Source organism: Euwallacea fornicatus, chromosome 3 (genome assembly GCF_040115645.1).
Source record: "Euwallacea fornicatus isolate EFF26 chromosome 3, ASM4011564v1, whole genome shotgun sequence".
In the NCBI taxonomy this organism is placed as follows: domain Eukaryota; kingdom Metazoa; phylum Arthropoda; class Insecta; order Coleoptera; family Curculionidae; genus Euwallacea; species Euwallacea fornicatus.
The window spans coordinates 4,928,056-4,940,283 of NC_089543.1; the positions used below are offsets into that span (position 1 = coordinate 4,928,056).

General features: G+C 36.6%; 1 protein-coding gene across 3 annotated transcripts in view; it reads right to left on the minus strand.

Moving 5' to 3' along the window:
- The window catches only part of cher (filamin-A), a 29,547-nt gene extending 20,634 nt beyond the window's left edge, over positions 1-8,913 (minus strand). Inside the window, exons 1-5 of one of the 3 annotated variants that reach the window (XM_066302269.1) lie at positions 8,713-8,913; positions 6,549-7,020; positions 1,302-1,446; positions 317-446; positions 23-228 (exon numbers count right to left, since the gene is read on the minus strand). In XM_066302269.1, the coding sequence (XP_066158366.1) occupies positions 23-228; positions 317-446; positions 1,302-1,446; positions 6,549-6,972 (905 nt within the window). In that variant the 5' untranslated portion in view covers positions 6,973-7,020; positions 8,713-8,913. Of the gene's footprint in view, positions 1-22; positions 229-316; positions 447-1,301; positions 1,447-6,548; positions 7,021-8,265; positions 8,531-8,712 lie in introns of those variants that run through there. The other 2 variants (XM_066302270.1, XM_066302271.1) reach the window with 2 other exon arrangements.
- Positions 8,914-12,228: the final 3,315 nt, after the last annotated feature.

A 12,228-nucleotide genomic window follows, 5' to 3' on the forward strand; every position in this document is an offset into this window, starting at 1 on the left:
TAACGCTGTACCGAATACTTACTTAGTTGGACTGGTTCGAGGCCTCAAAGGCGCTCCACCCTTAAGCTTGGCATTAGGATATTGAGACAGATAGGTCATCATTGACTGTTCGTCAATGTTGGGGTTCACAATTTCTTCAGGTTTTATCAATTGGGGTATATTGAGCCAATCATCTGCCAGCCCCATTGCCTCAGATGCGTTTTGGATTGAGTCCTTGGGGTCCCAATCCTGTAAAAACGTATGAGTCACACCAATTGTTGTAAATTAACTTGAAAAATTTGATGTAACCACTTTCGGCTCGCAAATTGTGTCTTACCGGCCAGTCGGGACATAATCCAGGAGCCACCGAATCAACCAATGCTCCAAGTCTCTTCCCATCATTCCAGTCTGTTGTAAAATTTTTAATGGGTAAATCAGGAATTTTACTTTGGATCCAATTCATTAACCTGGATCAAAAACAATTCGTATTAGTAAATTAAGCCACTTCTGGATCTACAATTCGATAAGCAATTATCAAGCGATACAAAAATCCAAAATTTTTCATTACGGTAGAATTTGGCAGAAATCCAAAAAAGAATCCTAATGACGACCATCTTAAAGCTTATGGTGTAGATACGTTTAAAATTATTGAACTTCAGATGACGTGTAGATACGAAGCACTTGCTTATGGAATACACTGAATTATGCATGGAAGATGCTTACCAAATTCGCTTGCATGCTTATTTATTTTACATGCAAAAATTAGAAATGACGTTAATCTGTATTGCTGGTTTAACTCCTCTCTGTTAAGCCATCTACAATCAACTTTAAGATGCGTCAGTTAAGAATAACCATGGAATTTGTGTTTTTTTACCTGCGAGTAAAATAGTTATTTTCGTAAAAACTGTTGAATATGACGCGAATCTGTTAAAACCATGGCGATGATGTGCCAAGAAAACCAAACTGTTTTCTTGAAATTTCATCTCCAAATGTACTTTTTGCTTAAAAACACAATGGTACAAATAAAGGGCTTTTACTAGTTTTTTTTAATACGTTATTTTAACTTTTTCAAAATTTCTCAAAATCCACAACGGTTAGAGCCGTTCCGCCGTTGTCATTACGTTACTAGCGCAATTATTCAGAACTTTCTTCATTTAACCGGTTTTGTACCTCCTATAGTTTCCAAGATCCCAACGCATGGAAGACCAATTTGGGACACACCGCACACAAAAATAAGCAACTATGCATGAACTTAGCCCGATCATATGATAACATTTGATTAAGAATTAACTCTTGAATTCATCATATATTGGAATTGTCACCTTTGTTTTGGTGTCGATTCTGTTCCACCGTTGCTGAGGTCGTCTTCCCCCTCCCATATGGGCAAGGAGATTGAGTAGTGTAGAATTAAGGTCCATATTAATCCTAATATTAGCTTTAATTTGCAGTCTACTATATGGGTGGAATCTGAAAGAGAAAAAAAAAACGATTCAATAGGTTTCAGCAACATCACTGAGCCAATTAAAATTTCTCTTCTTCTCTTCAAGCAGCATTTTTCTTTTGAAATCACATCGAAGATGTTCTTCTGAAGAGTCCAATGTAAATCACCATAATTTTAATGACTACATTTGGGAGTAAAAGTTTTGTGAAAACTTACCTAAAAAGGTCAAAATGATCGAACTCGCTTAACTGCATGGTCAGTTTAAAAGTATGTTGTGCTATTTGTATTAGTAAAATAGATTTGTAAGTATATTCATCAATCTTAACGCATTTGCCTTACGGGTTTAAATCACTTTAACTGATCGTTATGTTTGCGCTACTTAAATACTCAGCAACGAGGCCATAAAAACCTATAGATTTTGGAGGAATATGCTACATGAATGTGTTAATTATTCATCAAATTTATCCGATTCGAGAATTTTGTTACTGAATCCGTAAAAAAACGGCCGGGAGGAGGACGGAACTAGAACTCCCCGCAATGAGGAATTTTGAAATTATGATTTTTTTTTCTTTTTAAAAATTTTTAGTGATTTAATTCACTAATTTTCATGAAACGGATTGTTCTGTTAGACGTTACGTTAATTTTCTAAAAAAATAATAAAAACACTGACTTGCGTCAACGAGATGTGTTGAGGATGCTCTGAGGCTTTTTTCCTTCTTAAGAGTCTTAAGTTTTTGAAAATATTCTCCACGTTTCTCGGGAAATCTTAAGAAATTTTGAGGAGTTTTTTAGCATGAAATCCTGGGAAGAAAGCTGATCCGACTAAAACCAGCTTGATGAGAAAGCCAGTTTTGGAGCGGGCTCACGTCGCACTGGAAATTTTAATGTACATTAAATATTGAAACCTTCAACTTCAGGACCTGGATTTCTTGAGATCCCACTAAACCGATCACTTTTTGAAAAATTTCCATTAGCCCCATTTTTTCATATCGCAATAATAGGGCATTGCGTTGATTTTCCGCATTTTCTGACCCATTTCTTCTCGTAGTTTTTTAGTTTTCCTTGTTACAATTTTTTCTTGCCTAATTTCCCAGCTTTAAATAATTAAGCAATTCACGCCAACCAAACGAAATTAATGTTTCTGTTTTCTGTTATCAACCAGGACTAATGAGCTTCAAAACCATCAGCTCATAGCCAATTCCCCCTAACTGTTTAATGACAAATTTGTTTCCTGTTTGTATTTAACGAACGCCCCCATTAAGCGGCGTGACGTTATAGTTATAAGAAAATCACCTTAGATCATCATTTTGCATTGCACTAGTAGCGATTGTTCATAAATTTCGTGTGAAGAACCTTCATAAATAACAAAATAATTTACACTATCAGCAACTAACTAATTATATGTGAGCGTATTTTTCAACTACTCAAGATTACCGAGGAATGGACTTTATCGTCGTCTTGGTATTGAAGAATGCGTATGGCTGCAGTGAATGGCAGCGCTTATCGAAAAGCCTTTGGTGGCTTAAATGTGCAAATTGGCCTTAACTAGAATTGACTGGAAGTCGCGAGATAAGATAAGACTGATCTCGGCGTTGTTAACATACAGTCTGGAAGTTGGGAATTCACTACGAGTCTTCAATAAATATTTATTATTAAAATTATCGTTTGCTCCGTGGTTGCCTAACAAATGACAAAAAGTGTTTAACGAACCCTGCGAAGTCTCGATAAGACTGAAAGCCGTAAAAATTACCATATACAGTAATAGCGCTTACGAGAGAACTTACACATTTCTAAAAATAGCAATGAGGTTTCAATTATAAGGTAATTAATGTTTGTGGGCAGCATTCAAATATGATAATTCCCAAAATAAAGGGGTGCCATTTAATACATGAGTTGTATCTACGTGTTCTACAGGAAGCGTATCGTATCACAGTCGCAGCTACTGCGGTTCAGATCCTTACCACAGTCTCAACGTCTGCGGTCTTCTCGTGACGATTAAAGGGGATTTAGAAACAAGTAAAAGAATTTCATACGTAATGTCAGACAGTCTTTTCTGGAAGGTTTAAAATGGTTCGGGTATTCTTATTTTTGCCCTAAACTGAGGAATTCTTAACAAGCAAAAAGAAGGTGTCCTCCACTCTGTCTCGCTGCTAACAATAAATCCTTTTTGTAGTGCTGTTAGAGACTGAAACTCTCTTCAGATAAAAAAAATTAAACTACTTTTACCTGCGTTTAGAGAATTATATTTACATGTAGCGATCAGCCTACTATCTCATCAAGCAATTATCGAAATAAATCCTCAAGGTGTTCGCTATAAAAAAATAAGTCGATGAATATGGTATAAAGCTATAGACGTCGAGGAATGAGGTTAAAACCGCAACGTTTATGTAACAGACTGTCCTTGACTTCCCAAAGAAGTTTCGCAGGCAACAGGCAAGCTTAAGCCATGTTTCGATAAGCGTGGTTAAAACAGTCCATACACATGCGTCTCCTTTAGCATTCCTTTAGAATTCCTTCGACTGGGTTGGAAAGCGTTTAGGACGCACTAAAATTATCTACATTAATATCAGTCCATCCTCGGCTGCCATTCTCTAAGAAATCCTTAAGAAATCTGTGAGTTAGTAGTAATGCGAAACGTGATCTGTATGACACACTTTAGGATGCACTTATCTTGAGTAGCTTTTGTTAAAGTGGTTTCCGATACCCACCCTTGCCTCACGCTATGACGATGCTGATGATGTCATTTCAAATTCCTCTTACATGACCAAATTTTGCTGACCGACTCTATTATAGACGTTACACATTAATCCTTAATTATGCAGAGGTACCTTTTTTGTTGTTCCTAGCTTTCTGAAGGAACAGGTGAATAATTTTACGTTTTGCAAAAATTCATAATCAAACTGAATGTATGGCTGCAGAAAGGGCATTAGCAGCGATAGGGCGAAGAAACGAGTCGGAAACCTGGGCAAAATTCGAAGGATTAGGGCCACCCGCGAAAACTCCAAGAGGCGCTCTTAGACAGAAGAATAAATTAATGAACAACTCTGATGGCGCCCGAGGGACACGAGGTTGGAATTTCTTGAAAGCAACGACTATTACAGAGACTCAAAAATCACGGTGAGAGTGGGTGATGAATGGGAGACCACGCCTCACATTTCCCGACTAAATAACATCACTTGCTATATGGGAACCTGCCAGGATGAGCAAATATTGGAGAATTGCAGGCATTCGGCAAGAATTGCTTTGCAGGTCTGCAATTCATGCCGGAGGCCATTATCCGAACCTGTTTAGAATTTACGAGAGAAGCTGCCATCTTTAAAATTCTTTCGACATCTGGGAGATTTTTATTAGCGATAATTGCTGCGATCTTGAGAAAATGTTAGAAGAGCTTCTCATAGGTAGTATTTTTTTTTACATTAAGTTTTTATTGATAATTGCAAAGAAAACGTAAATATAAAGAAATTAGTGTTACTAAAGCGTTAGTTGAAGGCATTCAGCGTCGCCAGTCTTCGACCCATACACGGAATGCGGAAAGGTCTGACTGCGGTCGTTCTATAGGAGAAACTGGAGAGTGTTGCAGTGCTCTGTCGGAGTACGAAATGGGTGGAAATAATTGTATATAAGCGCGGCTCATTAGATCAGGAACGATGAGCGAAATTCGGAAAATTTAAAATGTGCCTTTTCCGACAGATTATGCGTTTTTAATTGATGAAAAAGATATGAATCTCAAATTTAGATAGCTGCGTTCGAAAAGGTGTGGCTTCCTTTAGTTGTGATATTTAACATTTAATTGTTCATCTAACGTCCTAACAAAACTCATACAGTTTTTAAACGCTGGTGTGTGTTTACAAGAAAATTTCGATAAATCCATCTTGATAAACTTAATTACGCCCAATGTAAAAACTGATTAATACTGACAAACACTGACCAAGTCGCTCCTAATAATACAATGTTTATCAATGCTTTAAGTGAGCGTACTCGTTCTCTGCTCGACCAGCTTATGCCATATATAGGCATCTTTCTTTTTCCATTATTAATCAGCAACCGTCTGGTCTGGTACCACTTAAATTATTATGGAGTGTGGTAATAACTTCTCTGAAGTGATGCTGCACTCTACATGGGCTAGATTTTTTAAAATTCTTTCTAGGTCTAGGAGATTGTTATTGACGATAATTGCTGCAATCTTCGCATAGTGTAAGAAAAGTTTCCCATAGACACCATTTTTTTAAATTGCTATATTAGATTTTTATTGGGGTTCGCGCAGACTGCGTGATTCAACCGTTATCAACGGAGTCTGAAAATACCCCAGAGTACTTGCAGGAGTGCTACTATTAACAACGTATTAACGAATAGGGCAAATATACCCAAATCACGTTTATTTCCAGGTACTTATGTCCAATTAGCAATTCTATTACTTGCGACCATGCTATGTGGAATAAATTCGTTTTTATCTCCGACGAAAAAGAAGGTGGAGAACGGAACCAATTATACCTCTTAAGTAGATCTGTATGTAATTGCTTCCCAGAAACTCCTCGATAGCCATTCTCTGATGTAGAGCTTGGCCCCATCTTCAGGTCACCATAATGGGGCTCCAAAATGTTTTAATAACTCTTACATAATCGCCCCGCTATTTTTCAGAACCTGAATTCTTAAACGTTCACGTACATGCGAGTTATTAAGTGGTCGCGTTAATTGCCTAATGAGCACAACAATCTAGTATATCACATCCTGACATCATCTAAATAAATTGAATCTCTTGGCTAGTATATTTCGGATGCTGACACGAAGAGTGACCGAAATAGGTTCCGTGGTACCTTTGTTGCTGTTTCGCAAATCGGTGCGTGTCTCTAAGGATGAAAGTCGCAAGTGGGTTTAAAGAGTCTAGCTGAGGTGACATGAAAATCTTGGGAACTTAGTGATGGTTCTGACGAATTTTCGAGTTTAAAAAACCTAGAATGGTGGTCAAGCGCACCTTTTCTGCCGATAAACAGCTACATGTATAAATAAATCCCAAAACGAGTTTTCTATAAATATGTATTTACATGCTTTAGTGACTTTACTCAAAGGCGTGTTTTACTTTCAACGGTCGAAAATAGAACAAAAACTATATAAGGAATGTCAAACTTACCAATGTTAACAATCCTAATCCCTTCATCGTCCTGCAAGAATTTAAGAGCCACTGACACATTTTCTAACTTTTGAGAGCGAAAAGAGGGTTTCTTGTTGTATTTGGGTAGCTGCTTATTCGCCAGTACCTCGATGAGGGAAATAAGCCTGAGGCCATCACTGAGATCAGTCTCTAGGTTTCCAATGTGTTTCGAAACTGTTTTGAGGTGCTCGTTTGCCCATCGCGTAAATGTATTCTGTTGTATTTTTTTCCACTGGGCATCCTCTGCGAGTTCGCGTTCCGTTGTCACCATCTCGTCCTCCTCGTCTGTTTGGGCATCGACATTGTACTGCCGGTGGTACTGCTCCTGCGGTAGAATACATGCCGGTGGTTCGACCGGTCTGAAACCGGTGTCGCCGCTGTCTTTGTAGGGGAATTGGCTCATCGTAAAGCGGCCAATATGATGCCTCTGTGTCACCCACTATTGGAACCCCTAAAAAATTTTCAGTTAACTAAGATTATATTCCTAACTTAGATTACCAACATTAGTACCAAGTTTGGTACCAACATTACGTCTTACAAATGTTTTACAAACAAATGTGACAGTTCTGAGAAAGCGATCTGAGTTGTGAGCTTGTGAACCTCCAACAAGTGACGCGACAAAATTAGAAAATTTCTGATGTGCTCGTCGAGCGAACCAATATTCCGAATCTGCTAAATTTTTTGTGAAAGGTCTATACATCGTAATGTGAACGCGAGCAGAACCACAATTTTCTGAGAGATCTGCGTGACAACTGCAAAATTTCTGAGGTGGTGGACCAATATTCGGAAAAAGTGTTCAGGAGGGGCGCGAGTATGTGTCGGTATTCCAAACAACCTTTAGATGCTGAGTTGGTTCGCAACTGGTGCTCATACTCCAACTGCCGTTGCTGAGCTAACTTTTCTAAGACTACAGCAAGCTTGAGGATGCGTCCTCATGAGGAATGCGCCAAAAGCGGTGGCTCTCATTCAGGAGTGCATAAAGTATGCGCGCGCGCAGCTGACATTGTTTAGTAGGGCATTTTTGGGGATTTTTAAATTTAAGGTAATCGTCGGGGATTCACTGCATTTCACTTGAAATCACTCGTATATTTAGGAAAATATGCCATTACTAATTATTTCTAATTATTGTGCCTCGAAGATGTCTGTGTAAACTTTCATTGCCGGCTCTTATGTACGCGAAATTACCCCACAGTTCAATATTTGGCCATCTCGTGGAAGCAATCCGTCCGTGACTCATATTTTTAGAACCCACCCTGTATACTATGTGTTGTTAATAACACCTAATGCTGGCAAAATCAACAAACGTGCGATACCTCTAATCTGAAAACTTAGGAGATATTTTCGAATTCACTAATGTAAATGTGGGAAATTCCAGTTTAAATATAAACATTTTTTCTGCAAAGAAATGAAACTGCGGTACCAACATTAAAATTATTTTCAATTTTATTGGTTTAAACCCTGGTTTCAAAGCATTCCTCACAGGTGTCTCACGATTTTATACGCTATTCCTGCGCCATGTCAACATATATATTTTATTTTTACTCTTCTGTGGGATCTCCTTTGTAAGCCCACTCCTTGGTCTTGCTGTCGCAGGCCTTCCAGATGAGTCGCTGATTGAATGTTACGTGACTAACCGCTCCTTTTGTTCTCATTTTTAATGAAGGTATTTCAATATAGGGCGTTTTTGGGTACTTACTTGGAACAGTTGCTCAGCTATATCATTCCTGAATATGACACCGAAATAGTGTGTCATATTTTTAAGGTCAGTCTTTTTTTGGAAATGCGTTCGAATCGGAGTTTGGACATATTTTTCTTTTTAGAGAGCCCAAAGAATCATACTGCGAGGTATTAAGCCAGGCGCTCACTAATGAATTGTGTACGGCAGCAGACCAAAATAAACTGAAATGTCAAGAACTGCTCAAATTTAACTTAAGGTCTTACTGTTTCAAGTTTTCGAAACCGTCTACCTATATTATAATGATAACACGGCGTGAGACGATAGTAAAATATTTTTAGAAATTAACTTCATGATAGAGGTCAGAGTGAGAAAAAACGGAACATCAGTCGGAGTGTTCAGGTACTAAAAATACTCTTAATTTTGAACGGACCTGTAAAGAAATGCGCTTTTTCACTTAATCCTTACCTGAAAATTTACAATACACATAAGAGTGAATACCAAAAAACAGTCCTTAAAATCATTGCACTTTCACAGTTTTCGTCCGTAGTACGAGCGCGCACCGTTAACTAAGGATATTTATAAAACTAAGAATAGCCCACCGTCCATGAGTTTAGTTGTTTATAGATTATCTCTTTACATGCAACCCCACTTTTCCTAACTTGGATAACCTTTTATGTCGCTAATTTTACTCTTATAGGTGTTAACGTAAGTCCACCACACTCCATGATAGTCGCTCACACGTCAGCCAATGATACGGATTGGACTATAGTCTAATCTGTATCATTGGCTAAATCTGTTTTAATGACGCTGATTGTTTTTGGCAGAAGTGAACCACTTTTTATGCGAGAGGACCATAGTATCGGAACTTCATTATCCATTTGGCGATTTCCATGAAATGTGCAAAGAAATATTTGATTTTTCCGATATTGAACTGCAGTTATTACGCGTAGACATGCGAAGTGCCTTTCATTTAGTTAAGAATAGATGTTGAGGCCGTTTTCTTAGAAATGAAACGGTGCAGTTTGAAATTGAAGCAATTCCGGAAAATTCACGATATCTCCGCATTCTGTCGAACACTAATTGTTGTTAGAAATTCATATGTAGTCGATTATAGACCCTCGAAAATGAGGATTTGGCTCTGCAACCGATCAAATTGATCAATTTATTTCAGTTAAAACAGCGAAAATTCTGTTTAAGCGTTTCAAAAGTTCCCGATTTGCAGGAAATATGGAAAAACGTACGTAGTTGGACTAATGCGGCCAAATCTCAAACGATTCAAATGCGAAAAATTGTATTTCACTAAACCGAAGTGGTTGAAGTGGAGCTTTTGCTCTGAACACGTAAAATTAATGCAAAATTTTTGTGAATCCATCAAATTGATCAAAATTAAACTTCATATGTGCTCGTTAAAAGGGGAAAATTCTGTTTAAATGTTCCACATCTCCTTGATGTCGAAGATATGCCTGGGATCGTGAAAAAAAGTACGAAATTCTAAAGAAATCTATCACACTGAAATACATATAAGATCAAACGCGGAAAAAACTGTTGAAAACGATGGTTTTTTTCACAACAAATGCAATATTTTTCCACCTGCCATCTCTGTGAGGAATGCGCAAAAAGCATATGCAGTGAAAAAAACTAAAAGGGAAATTTAAGAAAAAGCCATTTATTAATTTTTTTTCATCAAGCATTAAATGCAAGAAATAAAAATAGACAAATTGCAGTATAAAAAAATATATATATAAAATTATTGCAGCTTTGTGCGTAAAATATCAAACATGGAGAAAACTGACGAAGATTTTTTGAGCCACTACGTACATTATTTTGCACAAATTCAGATAACAATATAACAATAATCATTGTTCAAGCACTCGGGCATGCAATATTGTTATTTATTAAACCTGATTTCTTTCGCAACGCTCATAAAGTCCAGATAAACTTCATGTATCCTTAGTAAGCCACTATTTATAACAATCAACTCTCATCATTTATTTTTGCTGTAGAAAAAATATACAGGGCTGTTCGTTAAGCGCACGTCAGACAATTACGGGCTTATTTATGGCTTTTATCGAAAATTGTTTTTACAATTATATGTAGGACCTTATAAGGCACATGTTAAAAATGTTCTCATTTATACGGGGTATGTCAAAAAAAAGATACATTACAAATTGATGTTAGTTTTTTTAATGAAACATCCGAATTATTGTTGAATTTTCGAATGTTACACTCAATATTAGTTTATTAATACGTTGGTATTCTGATAATTAATAGTTTTCAAGATATGTGCAATTGAATGTTGCAAGTGATAGGTGCAGGTGTCTGCTAAATTGCAAATTGTTAACAAATGGAAAGGTATTTTGGAACAATTTTTTGCCACAATACAGTAGAAAGTCCATATTTTAGTATGGTATCGAGTTTTGCTTAATATTTTCTACAGGGTGTTTGCAAAAATAGAGCCAACTTGAACATCAATAAATGGCCAAAACGTAAAAATTTCAAATGGAACCCTACTATTATTTTGATGGTTTATGATACTACGTTTAATTAACTATATTAAAGTTTTATGGTTTTTGTATTGTTTTATTTTACAAGTTTTACTGTTAATTTTTAAAGCGCACACGATAGATGTATTTACGGACTCAAAAAGTGCGTTTTGTAGTATTAAGAGGGTAACTGAATTAAATCCTTCTCTTATTCTTTCTTGCAAATTTGCTTCAAATTTGTATTGTATCTTTTCTTTTAACATACCCTGTATAAATGAGAATATTTTTAAAATATACCTTATAAGGTCCTACATATAAGTGTAAACACCATTTTCGATAAAAGTCATCAATAAAGTCGTAACCGTCCGACGCGCGCTTAATGGAGAATCCTGTATAAAACGCGCTTTCGAGCTTTGGAAAATTTGGAATTAATTCAACAATTAGCTGAGCAAAAAGTGACCATTCTACGATACACTATGATTAATAAAGTAAAATATTTATTGCAGCAATGTTCATACGTGACTTACTAATAGATACTTTGTGAATAATCCAAAACGCATTTGGTGAAGCTTAAAATTAATCATAAGTTCCTTTGCTCTGGTTATCAGCATTAGTGCGCCAGACTTATTCATTTGATATGACCTATATGAAGCCAGCTGCTAAAAATATGATACATGTGGATTTTATCGCGTACCATCCAAAGAAACTCGATATTTCTTGTCCAGGACTAACTCTACAGAAAGTCGTACCCATTTAATAATTTTATTTCTCCTTAGCTGACCTTTTGGAAACGTTTTCTGAGCTTACTGGACTATATCGCTACAACCATCAACGGTTGGAGAGTTTTATGATGAAGGCTGATGGGTGATGCCACAAAATTAAAAATTTCATAGACATGTTCATTAACTTAAGCCGTTTTGGAATAGTGGCGTCCTCAGTGTCGCAAGTTATGTTTAAAAGCTAAAAAAAGCAATAATTTAACATATGTTTTTTGTGACCTGCAACGATTATTATGTGGACTGCTCTCGAGTCAATACCTTATTCGGACAAAATGAGATTTCTTTTCAGGTTGTCTTACTAAGTATCAAACTACTAATGTAAGAGAACAGTACCGGACTCTGGAAAAATCCCCTTCGTAATGTATTTAGTTTTATTGCGGTCATATGGTAGGCAATCGAGTGAAATGCGCGTAATTAACAAAAAAAAACAACAAAGAAGTATGTCAATGATTATTATAGAACGAACTATAAGTTTTTGTGTTTTACTAACCAAGTACGATGGAGAACTCTTGGTTTAAGAGCTGAATGAAAGTTTGTTGATCCATTACAGAGTTAAACAAGTATATCTCAACGAACGTGCGTATCAACCAATTTGTATCAATCACGCAAATATGATATGAAAGGATTATTCAAACCGGCAAATAATTTCCGATATGTTAATTCAAAGATTTCTGATAATAACCGTTATTATGGATTTTGAGATATGATCATACGATTAA